General features: G+C 34.6%; 1 protein-coding gene across 4 annotated transcripts in view; it reads left to right on the top strand.

Annotated features, from left to right (window-relative positions):
• Nucleotides 1-24,830, top strand: part of CNKSR2 (connector enhancer of kinase suppressor of Ras 2) — a gene marked incomplete at both ends in the record, with an annotated part of 238,038 nt that overhangs the window by 48,918 nt on the left and 164,290 nt on the right. For all 4 annotated transcript variants that reach the window (XM_084259165.1, XM_084259166.1, XM_084259167.1 and 1 more), the window contains 2 exons: nt 5,587-5,789; nt 17,180-17,267. In XM_084259165.1, the coding sequence (XP_084115291.1) occupies nt 5,587-5,789; nt 17,180-17,267 (291 nt within the window). The remainder of the gene's footprint in view (nt 1-5,586; nt 5,790-17,179; nt 17,268-24,830) is intronic.

Raw genomic sequence — 24,830 nt, forward strand, 5'->3', positions numbered from 1 at the left:
AGACAGAGTGGAGACCAGAATAGGCAGATTGACCAAAGTACACTGATGAAGGGAAGCAGCGGGCAAGTCAGGAGAGGTCTGCTGCGCCACGTGGGCAACTGCTCCCTGCTCGGCCAGGGAATCGAACTCCTGTTGGAGAGGCTGCAGACAACTTCATAGGTTGTGTCTTAACCCCTTGCGCCACCAGGGAGGCCCGATACTACAGATTTATAGAACATCCCAGGGGAATGTAGAAGTAAATGATGAACATGCTGAGGGATCCAGCAAGTATAAGTGGAATTTGCTTTGGGACTTGCAGGAGGAGTGGATGTTTGTCAGATGAAAAAAAAAAAAAAGTGGGAGATATAGTTATCTGGCAGAAAGAGTATCTTGTGTAAAGACAGAATTGTGAAAGAATATGGAGTGCACAGAGAAAAATCAGAATTTTGGTTTGGCTGGTGCAGAGTGAAAACTGATGGGAAGAAAGGCAACTTAACACTAATTTTCAGTCCACCACTGTGCTTTTTGCCCAGTACTTAGCACTCAGAGGATGTTAAATTATAACATTACCTTCCTGCGTTAAATTCTCTGCCTTTCTCCAGAGAACTGTAATTTTATCTTTTGCCTTCATGGCCTCTTGCTTTAAAGTTTCTGATCCTTCTATAAGGAAGACAGAAAAATTACCAAATTCCTATTTCTTTTAAGCTGTGGAATTTTTTCATTTGTGTGGTCTTAAAGTTAGTACTGATGAGGAATACATATTATGACCGCTGATTAATTTATGGATTTATTATTAAGCAGCAACTATATTGTTTCATACCAAGTTTTTCTAAGATGAAGTAAACTGTTAATGATTTGAAGCTGTATTAACTATTTCAGGCTGTTATGCTATCACTTAGTGTGATTAACTAGAGAGCACAGTGTATTAACTGAAGTTGTAAGGCATAAGTAAAATATATGTAGTTTAATGTACAACCCTTAATTTATGTTATGACAATATACCTTTTATTTTGGAAGTATAACTGAATCATTCACATCTGGATAAGAACAGTTTTATTTCATTCTTCATGTACTTTTCATACAGTAGACATTTTGCATGAAAATTCTGATGTCTGCAGTTGCTATGATTTATTTCTTTGCAACATAATTACTTGCTTCATTCATTTAAAATAATTTATTTCTAAAAAAGTTCATTAAAACATCCTTTTAGAACTTACTCATTTATAAAGCCAAGTATTATAAGCCTAAACACCTGCTACATTGATTCATTCAAATTAAGCTCTGAGTAAAATAACACTGACATTGTATAATATGTGGTGTCAATATTGGATATTTTTAGTGAAGTGTTTACTGAGAATATAGCCAACGCAATTTTCTCAAATGTTAAGTGCATTCCTTTGTTTCTTTTTTATGTACTTTTGCATGCATGTAAATGAAGGAGAAGAACAATATGAACTTATCACTTACTCTATAAGACTAGACTGGCTATGTGCAATTAGCCTGAAGTCACTACTGGAGTCATGACTGCTTCCTGGCAGACATGACTTTGGCCTAGTGTATGAGCAAATAGGTAACATATAGGACAAAGAAAACAGCTATGTACATTTCATATTTAACTGGTTATATTTCTCTTCTAGGAAAAGATTTCCCTCTCCATCCTCTATGACATTATCTTTTGTCTGTTCTTGCCACTGAATTCCTCTGTCTGTCTCACTTTTCACTGCTGTTCCACATAGGGTATTTCTTTAGTAAGGTTCCAAGTTAGGAGACTTTCTCAGGGTGTCCTTCCAGGTTTTGTCCAGAAGATTTTCCTATTTCCTAATTCTTGCATCATATTTCAAAAAAATAATTTTAGTGTTATCTTAAATTTTGAAGGTTTTGAAGTATTTGTTTTCCCGTCAGGTTTTTATTTATAATCCTTTTATTATTTTAACTTATTTTACCTTTTCTAATAAAATTTTTGAGATGCTAGTATTATATAGAAATACATCAAATTAATCTTTTATAGAGGCTGATAGCTACAGAGTAAAAGTTGCATTGCTAATTTCTTATTTGTAGACATCTCTGTAAAACAAATTATTTGTTTGTAAATAACTATTTCCTCATTAAAATCATTAATACACAAAAATAAAGAATGCGAACTGTTATACATCAGAGAAAATGCTTTAACAAAGAGATAAACTTCTAAAAATACTTTTAAGCACTTCAGAAGTACCATTTACATTTAATTGATATAGTTATAAATTATTCCTATCTAGTCATGAGAGAGTTTCTTTTATAAACTTATAAAAAGATTTCCTTCTTGTAGTAACATCCTGCATAAAATCTCCCAAAGGTTTCACATATAATCCATGTTTGCGTGGAAGAGAATTTCAATAGAGTATAGTTTCACTTGTGCAAGCCAAACCTCTTTAAGAGACTACAATGCAATTCAAATTAAGCGGTTGAATATTTGGTATACTGTGTTTTTAAAAATTAATCCATGGCTCCAAGAAAACGTATTTTAATAAAAATAGAAATCCTCACCAAAGTACAATCAGACTTTCATAGTTATTAAATCTTGATTGGTAACATACTTAATTTGGTATTTAATGTTTATGTACCCAGATCCATTTCTAGTGTCTCCTTTGTTCTCCTCCAGGTTCTTTCTCTTTTTCTTTTTTTTCCTTTCCTTTCCTTTTCATTTCATTTATTTATTTATTTATTTATTTTAAATTTTATACAAGAACCGGGGTACAGGCCAGATGCACGGGAGGGTGAGAGGATTCACCAGAGACAGAGCTGGGAACAGAACAGGCAGACTGATGAAATACACTGCTGAGGGGAGCAGCGGGCGCAACAGGAGGGGTCTATCATGCCATGTGGGATCCTCACCGGCCGGCCAGAATTGAACCGGCACTGTAGAGGCTGCAGACAGCTTCACAGCGCTGCATTCAACCGCCTGTGCCACCAGGGGAGGCCCTTTCTTTTTTTTTTAAGATTCTTTTATTTATACGTACAAGAGCTGGGGTACAGGCCAGAGGCCTGGGGGGGGGGTGGTGGTGAAAGGATTCACCAGAGACAGTGAGGAACAGAACAGGCAGATTGACGGAAGTACGGTCCTGAGGGGAGTAGTGGGCGAGACAGGAGAGGTCTGCTGTGCCATGTGGGTTGCTCCCTGGCCGGCAGGGCGATAGAACTGGTGCTGCAGTGGCTGCAGATATCTTCATAGGTTGTGTCTTAACCCCTTGCACCACCAGGGAGGCCCTCCAAGTTCTTTTTTTTAATATCACCAGAGAAAAACATAAATCTAAATTTCATATTAAGTAGGTTCCCTGTGGTTTTTGTTTAATGATAATAGCTAAATTGATTGTGCCGTTTACCTCCCTTTCTCATTCTCCCAGTATTTTGCTTCATTTGTGGTTCCCACCTGCTTTGGGTGGGATATTGGTGCTAAAGAATTGTGGTAGAAGCATCCCCTTACATGTGCGTTGGTGACTTGTTAGACCCACTCTGAGCTCTGTCTATTCTAAGCTCTTTAAACAAACCAAAAAAATCTCCCTGTGCCTCACTTTTCTCAATTGTAAAAAAAGGGTAAATCTACCTTAAATGTGTTTGGGCCTTAGAAGCTTAGAACATTTTGGGGGGCTTATGATTTCCTGTAAAGTGATGATAATTTTAATTTTACACATGGCAGATTTGTACATGCTGTGTACCTGTTTGATGAAGTTCATCTTTGATCAAATTAATTAGCTTTTCTTAGAGGTGTTTTACAGCTCAAAATTAGTTATTTTTTAGACTTAAAACCATTTTATTACTGATAAGCATTAAAATTCATAAGCAATCCACTAAGAGATTGCAGTACAGAGAAAAATTTTATTCTTGTACATAGTCAAACAAATTATTACAAACATACTATGAAGATAAATAACACCTAGTCCTCAAGTTGAGGACCTGATACCCCATTTGTCACACAGTTTACTCTAAACTCATTTAGTATTAGGAAGTAACCATATTTGCTAGCCAGTTGGCTTTATTCAAAGTTCAAAAATAAAGCTCTTGCTTTTATAGGCGTAAGTAGTGTTGCAAGCTGGAGTAAGTAAGGCACCTACAAAATTTAGGCTCCGAACCTCCCACAGAAACTGAGCCAGGTTCTCTAACATCCTGGATAATGACATTTCAAAGAGATTGTTCCCAGGTCTTTGAGAATACATTCCTGGGTTATGATGATGATAACAGAGTTGTTTAACCTTTTTTTTATTTTAAAGATTTATTTATTTATGCATACAAGAACTGGGGTACTGGCCAGAGGTCTGGCAGGTGAGAGAATTCACCAGAGACAGAGTGGGGAACAGAACAGGCAGATTGAAATGCACTGCTGAGGGGAGCAGCAGGCGCGACAGGAGAGGTCTGCTGCGCCATGTGGGTAGCTCCCTGACTGGGGATCGAACTCATGCTGCAGTGGCTGCCGATAACTTCATAGGTTGCCTTTTAACCAGGGAGACCCAGGGTTATTTAACTTCTGAAAAGATTTACATACTTTTCAAAGAAGCAGGGGGAGAATTGCAATTACAAAATTTCTGAAGTAAATGCTCAGAGACTAGGTAGTGGGGCAAGTCTCTTCCTGTAGTGTCTATTAATAATGAGAATTTTGCAATTACCTATTTTAAAAATTATTTGTAACTTATAAAATCTTCCCCTAAAATATATTTGATGGGATTCTACAATATTTTCCTATTGAATACGATTTAAAAGTTTATTTTTATTTATTTATTTATTCATTTATTTATTTATTTATTATATTTATTCCTACAAACCTTCCTGCAATAATTCTTAGACAAAGTATTTAGGGTGAAATAATACACTAGTACAAATTGAAAAGTGTGACCGAGACTAAGAAAAAGGAAAACAACATACTTACAAAAAGTCACTATGATTGCTTCAGATGTGCTTTGCATCTGAGTGAGCTAATGCAGCCATGAGCAAAATGAAAATGAATTTAGAAGTATAGTTTTGAATTCTATTCAAAAGAAATTGGCCTGTGGAAAAGAAAGGATAAAGTGTATTGGTTCCTCTGAAGAAGGGTTTTTCCTGGTAACATATTATAAAATAAACTTAGATGAGTCATTATGTAGAGTATACAGAAAAAAGGTTTATTACATGTCATTTATCTCTTGATTTTTCTTTTAGTGGGTTATGCTTATTTTGCTCGTTTTGGGAAAGTAGAAATTTTACTAGTACTATATTCGTGACTAAGCATATGACAGTAGACTCAAAAATAATTGTTGATAGTAATTGTTGAATTTGACAAATAAATAAATTTAGGTTTACATTTTAAAAATCCACCTATGAATCCTGCTAGTCTTTTTGTCATGGACGACATAGTTCATGATACAGTGCCCTTATAGTTCATAATTAGTTCATCACAGATTTTTATAACTTGTTTACCTGACATTTCCCCAAATCCTCATTTGACTGTGAGTTCCACTAGACCAAGAATCCCACCTAAGTTATTTGTAACTCTAAACTCTAGTCCCATTACCTCTACTCAGTAGTTAGTAAATGGTTTTCAAAATGAGTAAAATTCTAACTTTCAGTATATTCGTTGTCTCTTTTTTTGTAATCTAGAACTATGGCTTGGAAACAGAAAATCTAAAAACCCTTTCTCACAAGTTGAATGCATCTGCGAAAAATCTACAGAATTTTATAACAGGAAGGAGAAGAAGTGGTCATTATGATGGGAGAACCAGCCGAAAATTACCAAACGACTTTCTGACTTCGGTTGTAGATCTGATTGGAGCAGCCAAGAGTCTGCTTGCCTGGCTGGACAGGTAAAAGCTTCCATGTGTCTCACAAACGATCTTCCTCTGACAAGTTTGGGCGTAACATTATTTTATGTTTTCTTGTGAAAATATTGGACGGATAGAGGAATATTAAGTAACAAATGTATATTTATGATTCATCTCAATATAAGGATATTAAATATATGTTAATATTTTGTAAAATTTTATATCCAACAAAGTAAGCCAATTAATAATTATAGTCTTGATAGTTGCAAATTACTGTTGCTTTTTTGTAAGCAAGGTAATATAATACTGCTTTGTCTCCTGATTTTTTTTCTTTTTAATTTTTTTTATTTATACATACAATATTTATTTATACATACAAGAACCTGGGGTACAGGCCAGAGTTGCAGGGGTGAGAGGATTCACTAGAGACAGAGCGAGGAACAGAACAGGTAGGCTGAGTGAAATACACTGCTGCGGGGAGCAGCGGGCGAGACAGGAGAGGTCTGCTGTGCCATGTGGGTTGCTCCCTGGCTGGGCGGGTGTCGAACTCGCGCTACAGAGGCTCTTGTTAGCTTCACAGCACTGTGCTCAACCCCCTGTGCCACCAGGGTGTCCCTTAATATTTTTTAATTGAAGTAATGTTGCTGTGAAAATCAGTATATGATTTAGTTGTTTAGGTACACATCACAGCAGATGTATGTTACCACACCACATCCTCCACAGAAGCACCCATAATCTTCTATCATAGTGCCTTGGGTCTCCTCCTCCCTTTGCTCCTAACCCACATCTTCCCTTCGGGTAACTTCAGTTCCATAGTCAGAATGTTTATAAAACACTGGCTATTATAAATAGTGCTGTTCTCTGAATATGTACCTTCAAATTACTGTATTTGTATTCCTTGGGTAGATACCTAGGAGAGGAATTGCACACCTATTTTTAATGCTTTAAGAAACCTCCATATTATTTCTATAATGGCTGGACCAGTCTATATTTCCAGCAACAGTGTACAAGTCTTCCTTTTTGTCCACACCCTCACCAACACTTACTCTTCCCTATTTTTGATATGGTCCATTCTTATGGATGGGAGGTGGTATCTCACTGTGGTTTTGATTTGCATTTCCCTAATAAGAAGTGATAGCAAGCATTTTTTCAAGCAGATATTGACCATCTATATCTGTTTTGGAGATGTATCTGTTTAACTGATTCAGCCCATTTTTAAAAATTGGATTTTATTTTCCTTTTGTTGAATTGTATGAGTTCTTTGTAGATCTTGGATATTAGCTTCTTGTTGGACGTATAAGATGGAAATATTCCCATTCAGTAAGATGTCTTTTCATTTTTAAGATCGTTTCCTTTGCTGTATAGAAATTTTTAGTTTATTATGGTTCAATATGTTTTTGTTTTTATTTCCCTTGCCCTTGTATAGAGTCCCCCCAAATTGCTGAAGGTGTTTCAGAGTGTTTTGCCTATATGGCTTCTCTATGGACTTTTTTGGCTACAGGTCTCATTCCAAGTCTTCAGTCCATTTTGAGTTAATTTTTGTGTTTAGTTTCATTCATTTTCATATGACTGTCCAGTTGTCCCAGTTGGCTCTTCTGTTGTAAACTAACTTTGGGTGTAATTTATAAATTCTATAAGTAATATAATGATCAATGACAACTATATTTAAAATATGATTTAGTTCTTAAGTAATCTAATACATTACAATTTGGTGTTAAGTTTTGTTTTGGGAGGCTTCTTGGTTATCAGAAAGTTTATTAAACATATACTTGAATTTTAGTTATAGTCTCATATTATCACTTGCCGTATAATTGTAATTTTGCTCAGCTTTGAAATTTGTATTAAGTAAATTTAACTATATTTTTGATTTATATTAGTACTTGTTAACTAAATAAATAAGGAAGGAAGTGAATAGAATGGCCAGAGAATATTTTTGCTTCTTAACGGCAGATGTGGCTATTTATAAAATCACATAAATGTCTTATATATAGTTTGTGAGATTTTATTGTATTATATAATTTGTAATGGTGGCATTATTTTTGCCATTTAGTAAGATAGTCTTAATAAATGCCAGTTCACCTACACATATTAGCAAACAAACATGCATAAAAACCTGCACATAGCAATCTATGTAGTCAATTTGTGGTGTTTTGTGTTTGTTTTATAGGAAGAGAAAATGTGACAAAAGCCTGAAGGAAATAATTTAAATCATCTGTTTGGCTTCCATTGCTGCAAAGGTTCTCACAATGCTTTTTTCATATGATGTCATACTATTATTATCAATTAAATAAATGGCCATGCAACATTTTGACCATTAAAATGAAATTCATACGTGCTAGTACCAAAAAAAGAATTTGCTGTTAAGTTTAAAATCTTCCACTATTGGGATTTTTGTACATTAAAGAAAGAAACTGAAGTTAATTACAGAGATGATGCTGCTCTTAGAAATTAAGTTTTTAAAAGGAGAGAAGAAAGATAAGTAAAATAGAAAAAATACTTATATGCAATACTAAATAATGCTTTTGGACTTTATTCTGAAGGCAATGGGGACCTGTTCAGTGGCACTGTATTTAGATCTGTGAATTTTGAAGATTACTTGGGCTATCATATTGGAAAAGATTTAGAGAAGTGGAAAGCTAGAGGAAGCAAAACCAATTTAGAGGCTATTTTAGGAATTAATCATGCTGCTGCTAATGTTGGTGATTCTGACACTGTTACCTCTAGCCACTCTCATTTAATCAAAATTACCCTAGGTGATTTGTCTTTATTTTACAGATAGAAAAAAAAAAATAGCACTTACACAGTATTCACTCTAGGCATCTGACTACTGTTAGGCAGGAAAAAATTTCCTTTACCATTTTGGCTGGTCTAATAATTAAATTGACATAGGACAGATTACAAGAGAAAAGCAAGTTCAAAATTTTTTTTGTATGTACAAGAACCCCACATAGAAAAGAGGCTCAAAGTCAGAAAAGTGAAGTGAGATGTCTATGTCATTATGAGTTAAGGAATGGAGTAGTGCATCTCCCCTTCAGAGGGAAGGAGGGCATTTCACAGGATGATAGGAAGAGCAGATGTTTCATAATTAGCTGTTTGCTCTGCTATACAGATGGGTCGTTCAGATAAAAGTTATCTCTGGTAGTAACGTATTCTGGGTAAGACTTCCAGTTCAGATTCTTCTAGGTTAAGGAGTTACGGGAGCTGCAAAAATTTCTCTTGAGCCCACAAGGTCAAAAATATGTGCATGCTATAGCTCAAAATAATGTGTATGCTAATACGACACATCTTGGGGAGGCCTGTTCTGAACCCCTTCCTTCAAAATATATCTTCTCCACTATTTTTTGAGATTCTTAATTAGAGAAACAGAAGACAGTATGAAAGAATGTTGGAGATATTTATGCAGATATATAAGAATCAGTTACAAGTAGGATATAGTAGTTACTAAGAAAAAGGAAACATCTAGGTTGAATCAGAGGTTTCTGACTTGGCAGACCCAGTGGGTGGTGACACCATTGTCAAATAGGGAGGCATTGGTTATGGCAGAAGACAAATAAGTTTTCAATGTTGGTTATGATAGATTGTGATGGTTAGAGAATATTCAGATAAAAATGTATTTGCTGCTCAGAAAAGATACTGACAGAAATTGGGGGATAGTTAAAAATATAGGCCAAGTTCAGCTTATGTGAAAAAATAAGAAGACATAACCAGAGAGGTAGGAAAGAATTAGCTGAAAGTGGAAGCATAAAAAGTGAGTGAAGAGGGTTTTTTTTTTTCAGGTTTTAAGACTTCATCCTTATTTTTATCAAATTTTATTGAGATGGAATTGACATAAAACATTGCCTAAGTTGAAAATGTACAACATAATTTGATACACGTATGTATTACAAAGTGATTACCACAGGAAGAGCAGTTGATATATCTATCACCTCATAAATTACTTTTTTTGTGGATGTGGTGAGAATATTTAAGATAGGAGTAAAAAGAAGTGGTGAGTATAATCATGTTTCTGTGATAGGGTGAGGCCATAATGACTTAACGTAGGCGGTAGATTAGGGGATCAGGATATACGTGACCATTTCAGCAGTAGCTTAAGTATTTTTACTGAGAACTCATAAAAACTGGAATGCATGGGATGGTTGTAAATTAAAAGTAAGTGAAAACTTTGAAGAAAGCTTTCTGTGAAATGTTTTGTAGTTTAGTATAGCTTTGTGTAAAATTAACTTCCCCCTTTCACGGATGCTTAATCCTTTACGATGGCGGAAAAGTGGTTAGGCAAATGATGAGTGGTACTTCTTTATTTGGGAGGTTGACTTTGCTTCCTTCTTCATCATGGATGTGTGAATATCATAACTGCTCCTTGACTAATATACATTTCACATGGTTCTGAAATAAATTTAAATAAAAATAGAATTTTATCTTTAACTGTGCCAGTTGAAATGTTAGGCTCTTTGTTTTCCAGACATATATCCCAGATTTTTATTACAGATTGTTAGCAAGTGTATATTTGTTGCATGTTTATTCTGTTCAAAGAAAAAAAAATATCTTCTAGGTAGCAGCAAGGGCATAAAGTAGCATTCTACTTGCCCTTTTACTTCAGTGTAGTCCTACTAACTACCCAGGAAACAAAACACATTAATCAATGATAGAATAACCAAAAAACAGTGTTCTCCATGACCACCATTGTGAATCTCAGTTGAAATGCTTCCTGAAAGGCAGTTATAAAAGCCCAGAACTCAGAAAGAATTGAATTTCACCTCTGCCTCTAGCCCTGGGTGACTTTGAGCCTCAGCCTCTGTTTTTATTTACTTTTTGAGCAGACATTGAATTTCCCTTTAAAGCGCTTGTATTCTATCATTCCTTGACTTTGTTTACCAAAGTCACATGAGGAATATATTCAGCATATTTCCATTCGTATACTACCAAAGGATAAACACAGAATTTGGTAGTGACTGGTGGAATTACAATGTAAGTTACTACCTCTTCTCTAAATAACTCAGTTAATATTTTTGGATTTTTCATTTTAAGTTATAGAACAGCACTAATCTGTTTTTATATATGGTAAAAATATGTTTGTTGTTTCTAGAACTTAGAAAGAACATAAATAATTATTAACGTTCCATTGAAATGTTTACCAAAAATTCTTTTTTTAAAGCTCTTTTTTTTTTTAAAGATTTATTTATTTATTTATACAAGCACTGGGTACAGTCAGAAGCATGGGAGGGTGAGAGAATTCACCAGAGCCAGAGTGGGTTGCAGAACAGGCAGACCGACGAAATACACTGCTAAGGGGAGCAGCTGGCGCAGCAGGAGAGGTCTGTCACGCCATGTGGGACCCTTGCTGGTGGCCGGGGATCGAACTGGCGCTGCAGAAGCTGCAGGCAGCTTCGCAGCCCAGTGCTCAACCGTTGCACCACCAGGGGAGGCCCACCAAAAATTCTTAATATTTTGATTTTTCAGTGTAGATTTGTTTTAATTTGGAAGGTTTGAAATGGCCTCTGTAAGTAGATATTGCCAATCATTGAATTTTTAATCTTAGTGATTCCTTTTATACAATATAGTATAATTCTTTAGTTAAAGAATAAAATGTTCTGTGAGATATGGTAATTTTGATGCTAACAACTGGCTTAATTAAAAATATATATGTTTTTTGCCATTAAATCTTACTACATTTTGGGGAGAATTTGCAGGCACAGCAATATCAAATGGGTTTGTTGCAATTTTCTATGTCACTTAAAAGGGGTGAGAGAAAAGAAAAGAATAGGCAAAAATCTTTAATTTATACACTAAACTTGCTGCTTTGCATATGTCAACTCATTGAATTCTCACAAAGTAGGTATTACAGGACTCATTTTTCATATGAGACATTAAATAACTTGTCTGAAGTCATTCAGCTAGTATAAAAATTATAATTTGAAAAAAAAAGAAAATTATAATTTGAATCTATTTTTGTCTGATATGAAAGCCGTTGCTTCTCTTTTATCATGTTCTTTTGTCTGGCTGCATCTCCTTTTGAATGCTGACTGTCCTTAAAGATTTTGAGGAAGTGATTGTTGGGAATGTGACATATATAAACAGTTACTTGTATTTTGGTATTTCTCTCAAATGCTGCACAAGAGTACCATGCTGTTTGGGGCCTTCATATTTCAAATTGTTATGTAAAATTTTATTTATAGAAAACTTAATTCAAATTCTACTTTGAATCTTTTAATATCATTGAAAATCTTCTAAATGTTGAAGGCATGAGAGTTAGGGTGCTAGTGAAAAAATGTTTACAATTCACAAAAACTATTATTTCATTGGAATTTCCACTTAAGTAACCAACTCCCTGCATTTCTTAAATAAAATAAAATCTAATGTTAATGAAATTCTCTTTCCCCTTAATTTGAATATTGAGTTGAGTGAAACATTTTCACAAAGTCCTCAGAGATGAATAGCAATTCATAGCTTTACTGTTTTTTTCAATGTGTAGTTTACTTGTCTATTTTTAATCTACATCCTGCTGCTTTTAACATCTATTCTTTCTTGCAGTTTTATATGTCTTTGCCAAATCACTTTATACTTAGAAGTTTACAGATGTGTATATTTTGTGCACAGTAACATCATTAAGAATATTTAAAAGTATTATTTATAGAAAGTTTATTTTGCTATTTATGGTGAACATTTATTCTTTCTTCTCAATTTTAGCATTAATACTGAATTCAATTCTTTTGAAGATACCTTTCAAGACCATTCTGTTTTGAAGGTATCAATGAAGTATCTTTTTATATCAGTGAAAACCTTTAAATTTTTAAGTCATAAATGTTATGGTACAAAGGAAAAATATGTTTTCTCTGAAATAAAAAAAAAATTCATCTTTTACCATATCTAAGAAAACGGTTCAATTTCTTCTTCCATGATATGAAACTGTAGGACAAAAATTAATTCTATACCAGGAACAAAATGACAAAACTACCTCAAACACGTTCAGAAAATGTGGCTCATTGTTGGTTGGTCTTATTTCCTCTCATGTGCTCACTGCTCTCAATGGGTTCCAGAGATGAGCTAGCTGTTAGCATTTCCACTGCTCCTGGACTGACCCTTCAGGCCCGTCTGTGCCTACCTGAGAAGTAATAAGGCCTCCAGATTTGCTTATTAATGTCTTAGCTTTTTAGCTTTTCTTACTAGCTTCTAATTTGTTTAGAATTCCTGAACCACAAATAATTGTACCAATAAATGCAATGCGTCTGTTTGAAAAGAATATACAAAGAATAATTTCTTACAGGGTCATAAATCTCTGCACTAGAAAGAAATACAGGTGTTAGTTATATTTATCATATGATGGCTTACGATCCAAATAGGATAGTTCCTATAACAGGCATTTATTGGTTGGCTAAGGATTTTATTTAATTTCTTTTTTACTTTCTGGCATCAAAAACCTTTGAATTAAATTGCCATGAATTAAATTTTCCTTAGGGAGTTCTTTTTCTAAGTAGCCTGAGTTCTAACTTGGGGTTTCTTCAGACTTAAGAACAAATTACTCTATTTTGTTTTGTTTTGTTTTGTCCACTTATACTACAGAAATCTGATTTTTTAAACTCATACATGATATTTAAGTAATGATGAGTGATCATCTTTGGTAACTCATGGGAAGACTGCCTGTCAGCCTTCTTTTATTTGTATACATGTATAACCAAGGGCTCATGTGTATTATGTGACTATTACATTCAAATTAAAAACCAAAGAAGTAACAAATGCAATATATCAGAATGAGTAGACAGTTCAAAAAAGAAGAAAAATATATTGCTTATAAGATGTATGAACCAAGCAGAGCTTGAAAGTACATGAAGCCAAAAGTTACAGAACAAAAATGAAACAGATAAATCCACAGTGGTAGTTGGATACTTCATTTCCACTCTCAAAAATTAAGAAAACTACTAGACAGAAAGTTAGTAAGGATTAGAACAGCCGAACACCACTACCAGACAAGATAAAATTGACATTTTATTTTATTTTTTAAAGATTTATTTATTTATGCATACAAGAGCTGGGGTGCAGGCCAGAGGTGTTGGGGGTGAGAGGATTCACCAGAGACAGAGTGAGGAACAAAACAGGCAGACTGACTAAAATACACTGCTGAAGGGAGCAGCGGGGTTGCCAGCCAGGGATCGAACTCAGGGATCGTACTGCAGAGGCTTGCAGTTTGCTGCATAGTGCTGTGCTTAACCCCTTACACCACCAGGGAGGCCCCCTAAAATTGACATTTTAAGAGCATTTCATCAAACAGTAGTGGAATACAAATTCCTTTTATGTGCATTTGGTAAAATTCTATACCCGGTCATAAAAAAAAATTTTCAGCAAGGTAGGAATAGTAACACCTCAACTTGATAAAGAACATATAGGAACAAAAGGAACAGCTAACCGTATGCTTCTTTGTGAAAGACGATACTTTGGTTTACTGAAATCGTCACTGCTGTGGATAAATAATAAAAAGGAAATTTATTAAAATATTCTTCTGTCTTTCTGAGGACCTATGCCATGGGAAACAGCATCAGATTTCTCTAAATGACTGACCCACTCCTCAGAGGTTTGATTTCAGCTTATATACAGTTAGTGCACAGAAAGAATGCAGAAACAAAGGAGTCATCTGGTTAATTTTAACATTTTCAGTTAACAATAAAGGAAGTTGCTTTTGAACATCATTAGTTAATGATATTGGGGGAATGCTGTGTGTGATGTCCAAGAAATTCCCTAATCTGCAGTGAGATGCTGACAAGTTTTTGCTGACTCCAGCCTACTGTAGAACTGTAGTATCTCAGAGTAGGAGACATGCTCACAATAGACTATTAGAATTTTTTTTTTTTTTTAGGCCACACTTTGCTCCAAAAATTGGGACTAAGGCAAGGCTGTCCACTCTTATCCATCCTATTTAATATTCTAGTGGAAGTCAAAACAAGTGCAGTAGGTCCGAAAAGGAAATAACAGGCATAGAAATTGGAAAGGGGGCCTCCCCGGTGGCGCAGCGGTTGAGCGCTGGGTTGCGAAGCTGCCCGCAGCCTCTGCAGCACCGGTTCGATCCCCGGCTGCTCCCCGGCCACCGGAGGAGGGTCCCACATGGCGCGCAGACCTCTCCTGCCGCCCGCTGCTCCCCTCAGCTGTGTACTTTGGGCCTTCTGCCTGCTCTGCTCCCTGCTCTGGCTCTGGTGAATTCTCTCACCCTCCTGCGCTTCTGACTGTACCAGTGCTTGTATAAATAATAAATAAATAAATCTTAAAAAAAAAAAAAAGAAATTGGAAAGGGAAAAATAGCATTTTATCTATTTGCAGGTAATGTGTGTGCAGAAAATTACAAGATATACACAAAACATCTCTTAGAACTGGTAAATGAATTTAGCAGTTTGTAGGATACAAAGTATCACATAAAAAGTTAATTTTTGTGTGTAATAAAAGTGAACAATTGAAAATCAAAATTAAAAACATGATACAATTTAAAATTCTGCAAAAATAATTGATCTATCTAAATCGGCATGGTCCCAGTAATTTGACTAAATTTATATCTCTATAAATATAAGTTTAACAAAATTTCTGCAGTCTATATGTGAAAACTTTAAAACTCCAATGAATAAAATCAAGTAAAACCTAAATAAATGGAGAGAAATACTGTGAACATTAGTAAAAACTTCAGTTCTCAAATCTTTGTAGGTTTAATGAAATTCACATAAAAATCCCAGCATGATATTTTTAATAGCTACAGATAAATTGATTCTGAAATTTATATTTAAAAACAAAGGAACTGGAGCACTTCGGTTTTGAAAAAGAAACTACTTTGCCTGATTTTAAGGGTTATATGTCTTCAGTAATTGTAATTGTGGTATTGATGACATTATAAGCACATAAAATAGGAAACTATAATCTTTATGGTTTCCTGATTTTTGACGAAGACACTAAAGCGCTTTTTTTTTATTTTTTTTTTCTTTTATAGAGGCATGGTTTTTATTTATTTATTTATTTATTTATTTGTTCGTTTGTTTCGTTTATACATGCACTGGGTACAGTCAGAAGTGCGGGAGGGTGAGAGAATTCACCAGAGCCAGAGCAGGGAGCAGAGCAGGCGGAAGGACCGAAGTACACTGCTGAGGGGAGCAGCAGGCGGCAGGAGAGGTCTGCGCGCCATGTGGGACCCTCCTCCTGTGGCCGGGGAGCAGCCAGGAATCGAACCGGCACTGCAGAGGCTGCGGGCAGCTTCGCACCCCAGCGCTCAACCGCTGCGCCACCGGGGAGGCCCAAGACACTAAAGCTTTTCAATTGAAAATGGGTAGTCTTTTTAACAAATGGTATTGGAACACTTGGATAGCATAGGAAAAGGTGAACCTTGACCCAAACTTCACACCATACACAAAGTTGACTCAAAAATGGATCATAGTTCTAAAATGTAGAAAATAAAAACTATAAAACTTAGAAGAAAACATGGCAGGGTACAGATCGAGATTTCTTAGCTATAACACTAATTATCCAGATAAATTGTTTGAAAAAGAATCCAAAGTGACGTATGTTTGGTGTGGTACAAGAAAAAAGTAGGTAAGTGTGTAGTGGTGGTATATTAGTGTGTATATGTGGGGATTGTGCTCTGGATTCAGATTTCATGGGATAGATAATAATATACCACTTTTTCTTCTTGTCACTTAACCTACTACAGATCTCTCTCTCTCTCTTTTTTTTTTTTAAGATTTATTTATTTATGCATACAAGAACTGGGGTAGAGGCCAAAGGTACGGGGAGTGAGAGGATTCACCAGAAATAAAGTGGGGAGCAGAACGGGCAGATTGAAATACACTGCTGAGGGGAGCAGCTGGCGAGACAGGAGAGGTCTGCTGCGCCATGTGGGTAGCTCCCTTACTGGCCAGGGATCGAAATCATAGCTTCACAGTACTGTGCTTACTTAACCCCTTGCGCCACCAGGGAGGCCCCTTCAGATCTCTTATCCATGGGAAATATGGGGATAATAATAATATAAATGCTATGAAAATTATTATTTAGTGTATGTAATACATTTAGAACAGTAACTGGCATATAGTAAATCCTCAGTGTTAGCTGTTATTGCTAGCTCTTAAATGATTATTTCAAGATATTGTGTTCAAATCTTAGTTTCGTTTGAAAGTAAACTAAAATTTTGTCTTTGCTGCCTAAAGTACTCCTTTATTTATTGTTTTGTTTTGGATGTAGTGAAGAGACCTTGTAAGAAATGAAAGCTGATTTTATGGAAAACAAACATTATGTTTTTTTAATTCTTTTCCAAGCATTTCCCTCAATTTTTTTCCTTAAATGTGTCCTGAATATTTTTATTATTATGTAAACTTTAGAACAGTTCATGTTACTCAAAATCTCATTTAAACTTGTATTTTGGGATCTTTCAAAAATTGTTCCTATTAATCACAGTTTTCCTTTTCCCTTTATAGGTCACCATTTGCTGCTGTCACAGACTATTCAGTTACAAGGAATAATGTCATACAGCTATGCTTGGAACTAACAACAATTGTGCAACAGGTATTAACTAACAAATTTTCCTTGTCAATATATTACCTATCTCATAGTCTTAACAATTTCTGACAATGAGGAGTATTCTGTTTACCAAGAGTTTATAAGATGCTGGCCTGTCATTCAAAGAAATGTTTTAAAGAAACCAGATACTATAATTCACTGGAAAACTATTTATATAGTCCTTAATGAACAGGGTTTTATTTGCCAGAATGTAAAAGTAACTTGAACCTCTAGAGACATGATTATAATAAGGTCACAGTGTCTGTTAGTCTCACACTTCAATGTGGATGACTAAAATATATTGACTTTCACAGTATTAAATTGTCCCATTTAGATAGCAATCTGTGTTCCTTATTAGGAACTATTTTATTTACATAGGTATATTTGCAAACAAGCCCTTTAACCCTGATCTACTTATATGACCTTAATTTTTTACCTTGCTTATTATCTAAGCCAGGTGTCCCTAATCAAATGCCTTCAAGAGTATGGCAGTTGATATGAATGTTCAAATCAAACCTAGCATCAGATACGGAGAAGTGGTAGAGGATTGAATTGACTGGAACATAATCTGCAAAAATGTATTCAAATTTAAACAGAAAACATATCGGAGAGATCTGAGGCCTGCAGCCACTGCTCTCGGTAAACCTAATGTCAGCCTGTCAGTGCTGCTGCTTTCTGAACCCAGTGCCATTGCTTGTTAACCTACCCATCAATACACACATAAGGAAAAGAAAGGGCAAAACATGATATTGAAGACTATTGGGGAAATCGATGATTTAATTTATCCTTCTATTCCCTGTTCTTTATTACCAGGAATAATTAAGAATTTCTCAGATTGCCTGTATTTTCTCTAAGTATCAGATAGAAATGCCTTAGTGTATTTTCTAATGTGCTATATAGATTTTATTTGTACGATTTCTCTGAAACTGCAGGTTTTAGGTTATTTTTCACTGTGGAAAGGAGAAATGTGACTTTTAATTGTGGGACATAACATTCATCAGGATTATATCATGGCAGTGGGAAATTCAGCAACTTTCTGCTGTTAGTCACATGAATTCATGAAGAAGGTGAACATTTTATAAGCTTTAAAGTCTCACTGCATGTCTTCATATTTGGTATCAGTAGATTTCACTTAATTCCAAAGATCTCAACTGGATAATGCAGAGAAGAGTAGCATTTTAAGGCAAAGGTCAGCAGACTTTTTCTGGAAAGGGCCAGATACTAAGTGCTTAGGGCAGCTACTTAAGTCAGCTTGCTGAGCTGTGTTCTAGGGCATTACTAGTCCAGTACAATCTGCAGACCAGCAGCAATATCCTCACATGGAAACATGTTGAAATTTATCTGCTTGGACATGCCATGAGTGAACTGAGGGGAGACTCTGTAATCCGCATGTTTGGTAGGTTTCCAGGTGATCTTGTTACTCATACATTGCTCTAGAGGAGTAAGGATAAAAGAACAGTAATAAAGTCTTAGGCTAATTTTCCTTGTAGTTATGTATTGTCAATGACGTTTCTTCAGATATCTCTTATCTAAAGTTCTATTTCTCTTTAAATTATTTGCCTTGACCGGAGATTTGAGATGTAGATAACAGATTTTTAGTTTCCCCTTATTAGGAGGGAAATTCTCTCTGATTTAAGGGTACCTATTACACAGTATTTGTATGATAATCACTCATAACTTCTTAATATTGGATATGTGCACAGTATATATAAGCCATCATAATACAGTGATAATTAACACTTATTTTCTGATACATGACAAGATTTGTAATAGCTATTTTATATTTTAAAAATAGCTATTTTATTATTTCAGCTTTCATTTATACATGAGATCTAACACAATTGAAATACCGTGGAATTAAATGGGGAAAACAGAAGTTTGTTTCTTTTTCATTTTCTTATATATAAGAAGCTCATACTGTTGTCAGTTCTATTAGAATGCAACCCATCTGATGTCGACTTCCAAAATAACTTTATTTCCAAGCATAATTACAACAGAAAATGTGTATTTTTCATTTCCTATGTTTCCTCCAAACATCTGTATCTGGATGGCCAGTTAAAGGTTAACTTTTGAGTAATTGACCAACTCTTTTTTGCTTTATAAACAAGACTACACTTCTAAATGGCAGCTAATATTTTCTTGAAAATCTTGAGGCAGAATACTTAGGTGTATTCATTTCTACTTAATTCATATATACCTAATGTTTTCCCATATCAAAAGTGGATAAACAAAGTGATCCTGGGAAAAAGAGTCACCTTTCTTTTAACTTGAACATACAGATTGAGGTCAGAAATAGAGTTTTCTATGTTTAGAACTCACAGGTTCCCGAGCATACGTTTGTCTTTCTAAACTTTCAGATGTTTCAAATGAAATGACTATTCACTGAAATGACTTCAGTGAGTGAAGATTTCCTGTAGAGACACAAGCAGTGGTGGAAGTGCAGTTGGTGTCAGATATGATTAATCTACCCATTCCGCTCTTGGAAACCTGCCATCTAAGTAACAAGTGATTCAGTTTTTTTTTTTTTTCCAGAATGTATGAACACCTGCTATTGACAACTACTTTGTAGAAAATAGATCTCATCCTGGTACTGCCCTCAAAGGAATACTAATGCTTTCAACAGGATCTTTTTACAGCTACACTATTTGGCTCAGCGTTTTCTTTAGGAATCTTAAATTAAGGCAATAATAGGTTTAAGTTTTGCTATTTACAGATCAGGAAGCATTATGTAGACTAAAGAGGATTTTTCAGGTTGAACTTCTTAAGTATATTCTGTATTGACAAACACACGGGTTATTGAAATTACTCACAACAATTGAAATACTCTGAAGATACTCAGGACCTAGAAGGGCCTTCTGTAACCTCCACCCACCCACTGTGTACTCTGTTTTGAGGAGAAAGCCTTGCCCTTCTTAGCACATTTTGTTCTATATTACCAATTTCTGTTTTTTAAAGTTTGGCTGTTCATTAAATTTTTCACAGTTTCTTATAGGCTCACACATTTTTCCAGCACGTGTTCTGTTCCACATGTCATCTTTAAGGTACTTCTGAACAAAAACCTCTACATATTAGTGTTCTTGGCTCCTCCTCCCCATCCCAACTTTTATTTGACTTGATATTAGTCTGCTTTTGTAAGATCATTTCTGTTGTATCTTAAAATAAATATTGGTTGCAAATTTCTCTTAATGAAATAAGTCTTTATAGCATTCTGATTTAATCTACTTATAAGTATAGAATTGATCACTTTCAAATTAGTTGGCCCAAAGCCCAGCTCCAATTTTATCACTTACAATAATTTTCCACTGATTTCCAAATTGATCACAAATTCCTTTCTTTGGCATTCAAAGAATAAGTATGGTTGTAACATAATTTCATAATATAATTTCAGTTTTATCTTCCAGTACGTTCATGAATCTTAATCATACTTTTAGCTCATGTAGATAACTTATTGTTGGTGAAATAACTCTTGCAGTTTTATATTTTCATGTCGTTCTAAGGCCTCCTTACACATGCCACATATATCTTCTTATCTGTGGCTGTTATAATTATGTCCCATCCTTTAAAGTGTCTAGGAAATGCTTCCTCATTCATGAAACTTTTACTATCTTTCACATCTGTACCTACCCCCCTATTTTGACCATTTATATTGAATGTAATTATTGATATAGTTGGGGTTAAATATACCACTCTGCTATTTGTCTTCTATTTCCCATCTGTTCTTTTTAATCTTTTTTTCCTGTATGTTTTTATATTGATTATTTTTCATGATTCCATTTTGTCCCCTTGGTTGATTTATTAGCTAGAATTCATTGTTGTGTGGACAGAGGTAGAAACCCCTTAAATGTATTTTGCATAGCATTTCACATCTCATCTATCACAGTTATATTCTGCTTTAAGTAGCAATTATCTGACTTCCACTAAATAATGAACTCCTCGAAGGCGGGGAAAATGTCTAGCTCATTTTCATTTATAGTAGGTGCTCATTTAGATCCTTGTTAAAATAAATTGACCTGAGCTCTCCATTATTCCCTGTGGTTAGCACACATTCTGTTATACTTTTCCAAGGAAACTTTGAAATTAAATGCTTAAATCATTATTCATTTATATTTCAACTCCTGTGTAAAAATCCTTATTCAAGAAATCTCTGCTATTCATGTAAAGAACCTCAGAGATATCCAGAAATACTCATTAAGTCTCAGATGATTCATTAAAACAAAACTATTGATCTTCATAACACTTTCCAATGCTAGAATGAAAGTAAGCAGAACTTCTGAAACACTATGCAAATATACAATGCTACCAAAATATCTTTTAAGAGGAAATTTAATTATAGGCATGATATATTTGTGTTTGTAAATTATCCCCTTAAAATTTATTTTTTTATTAATTTTTTGGTTATCTACATATCTATTTAACGTTAGGGTTATATTTTTACACCTCCATATGTGCACATGTTTCACTCATCCCTAACCTAAGATCACATCTTTGGTACCACATTTTTCTGGGCTCTGTGGTCTCTGGCTACCTTTTGTAGCAATAGGAATGAGGATGATAGAAAAAAGAGTAAATTTGTTAAGTGCTTCTTGATAATGAATGGGTGATTTTATTTTATGTAGACTCTACATTATGTACTTTCTAAAATAAATTTGAGTTACTAGAAAAGCAAGAATACTACTTTAAGTTTGATGAAAGGGCCAGCATGGGTGAATGCCTATTATATTTTAAAATAAATTATTTAGTTTACAGACAGTCAATGTCCATCTAATGGTTTCATTAAGCTATTATATACATACTAATCACTGAGTGCACTTGGAATTACATGCAGTATCTGAAGACAGGAATTAAACTTAAGCTGCCAAAAGAGGCCAATTTGAATAAGCAAAGTGTAGATTTTTTTTAAAAAAAAATATCTAGGGCATGCATTTATTACCAGGCATTCAAGAAATCTCATCTGAACAGTTATGACGGTAGTTATGCTTTGAAATATGCTGTACTTCAAATTATTTTTTACTCAACTTTAATTATTTTTATTCCCTTTGCAGCAAGATGAGATGATCAATATCTAAAAATAAAATGTCACAAATAGCTTTTTTTCCCTTCTTAACACAAAGGGGTGGTACCATGAAGTAAGTGGATAGTGCTTCTTAATACTGGCTACTTAAAGTAATGCTAACATTACTCAAGAAAGATAAGAGAAATCATTTAACAAGTGTGTTCGGAGGAATGTATGTAATCTACTTTATCCACTTATTTCCAGTTGTGATGATTTTGGATAGTTATATTCTAAGTCGTTTAAAGAGATCCACCCCAACACTTTTCTCTCCACATAAGATTGGTTATAATATCTCATTTGAGGGGAAAAAAAAGGAATACTGGTTTTAAAAATCTTGCATAGAAAGAGTTCTTCACAAAGAACTGAAGCTTCATTTAGAGTGCTGTCAGCAACTGAATCAGAAAAATGAGACAGGTACCCACGCACTTCTTGTCAGCATTGAAATAATTGCCATGGTGCCTGCCCTATTGGGTATCAGCTCAACATAAAATCATACTACAGTACCATTTTTGTATTTTCCACTTCAAATGCAAAAATTAATAGATTGTCACCTGTTAAGAAATGGGCATAAAAGTATCAGCTTGCAAAGTGAAGGTCTGAGGAATTCTTTAGGGCAAGGAACAGAAGGTTGAGATGTTAAAATTTAAATTTTTAAATTTTACTGCATAGTTCAAATTGCATATCTTCTCCTTTAGAAGATTTATGAAATAATAAATCTCACTAATTTGTCAAAATCCAGAAAACTGTAAAGAATACTTACAGTTACCCTAACCTAATTACATAGAAACCATTGGTACTATTGCTTTGGTCTCTCCTACAACTTCTTTAGTTGTTATTTAGACTTTCTGACTGTTCATTTGCTTAATTTTGTTTCATATTTAACAGTCAGGTATATTTTGTTTCTTTTTAAATCTTTATTCAAGAAAATGGAAAACATTTTCTTCAAAGATCAATACTGAAAGTATTTGTGTGCTTATGCTGTCTTTATACTGTTTTACAACATATCAATAAAATACGTCTACTATTCTCTAAATAGGCATTTTTAATGCAAATTTATTACTGTGCTTCCTATTCTGAAAGGTACTTTGAAATATTCATGTTCAGCTGTAATAAAGAAATTAATTGTAATCACCTGTGAAGTTGCCATCTTAGCCACACCTTCAAATAATCTACAACTGAAAATAGAAAACTCAAAACATAGGTGGAAAGGCCAGTGCATAATAGTCAGTCATACAGAGACGTATTGTAAAAAGGATATGAAGATACAAGTAGTAGTTAAGTATATGTAAATTTCTAAAGTAGGGATACAATAATATTGGGGTGGGCAGTGTATGTCTTTGGTTCATATAGTAAGCATTAACACATAAAAAAGCCTAGCCAAGATAGGCTCTCAGTCATCTGAAACACAACTTTACATACTATTTTTGCTGTATTCTCAGGGTTTCTGTTTAAACCTTCCTGAATGAGACATTATAGGTGACCTGAAAATTGGACTGGGGCCCTTGGGATTGAAACTGGGGCATCTCAGATGAAAAACCAGGGCAATCTTTATATGTAATTTTTAAACAATATGGATTATATTACTTAGCATACCCGATGAAGACAGTATCGGCAGTGACAAGAGAATGCATATCATACATTATATATGTATAAATGTTATGTAGCATGATAATCACACACTCATGACTCTCCCATCTGATTTAATAACTAGAACATTACCATTGTTGATTTAGTAATGGTTTAGATCGTCCCCCTATCTCATCAACTTACTTCTTATGGTGTTTTGTTCTTATTATTTTCTTAAAATAGTTTCATATACTTTTCTAAACGTCTCATTTCTTCATGTTTCTTTTTGACCTTTGGAAAAATAGTATCTCTGTATATGTTTCCACTTAGTATTATATTTCTCCACTCATGTTTTGTTCAGTAGCTGTAGTTCATTCACTCACTTCATATGCTTAATTTTGCGTATGTGCTCCTAACCATGAGCATTTGGATATACACCTACATTTAAGTTTATACTGAGTAGGGTAATTGGTGTCCATGTTTACCTTGACAATTGTATCACAACCTATTCTCCTTGTTTGGTTACCTATATAGGTAGTGTGCTTTTATTCTCTCCCTACTCCCTGAATTACTGTATTTTTGTCATTCTAATGCCGTTCACCTTAAGGAGGCTTTTGAATTTTTCTCACAACCTAAAAAGAGATACAAGTTTTGCCATTATGGCTGTATTATGTATAAGGAGACAAATGTAGAAAGATGAACTGGCGGATTATTAACCCTTACGGATAATAAACTTCACAAGAGAGTCCCTGATATGCTACATTTGTAATGTACTGTGATTAATCTTTTTACAGACTCAGCCAAAAGTAGTACCTATCCATTGTAGACTTGGTGAAATCCTCTGTTTCTCCAGGGCCTGGCAAATAAATGTCTGTGGAAAGAATGAAAGAATTAATTTTCCCCTTAAATTTTCACAAGCATGCATAACAGTCACAGCATTTTAAATTTAA

This window comes from Talpa europaea (assembly GCF_964194135.1).
Source record: "Talpa europaea genome assembly, chromosome: X".
Lineage (NCBI taxonomy): Eukaryota > Metazoa > Chordata > Mammalia > Eulipotyphla > Talpidae > Talpa > Talpa europaea.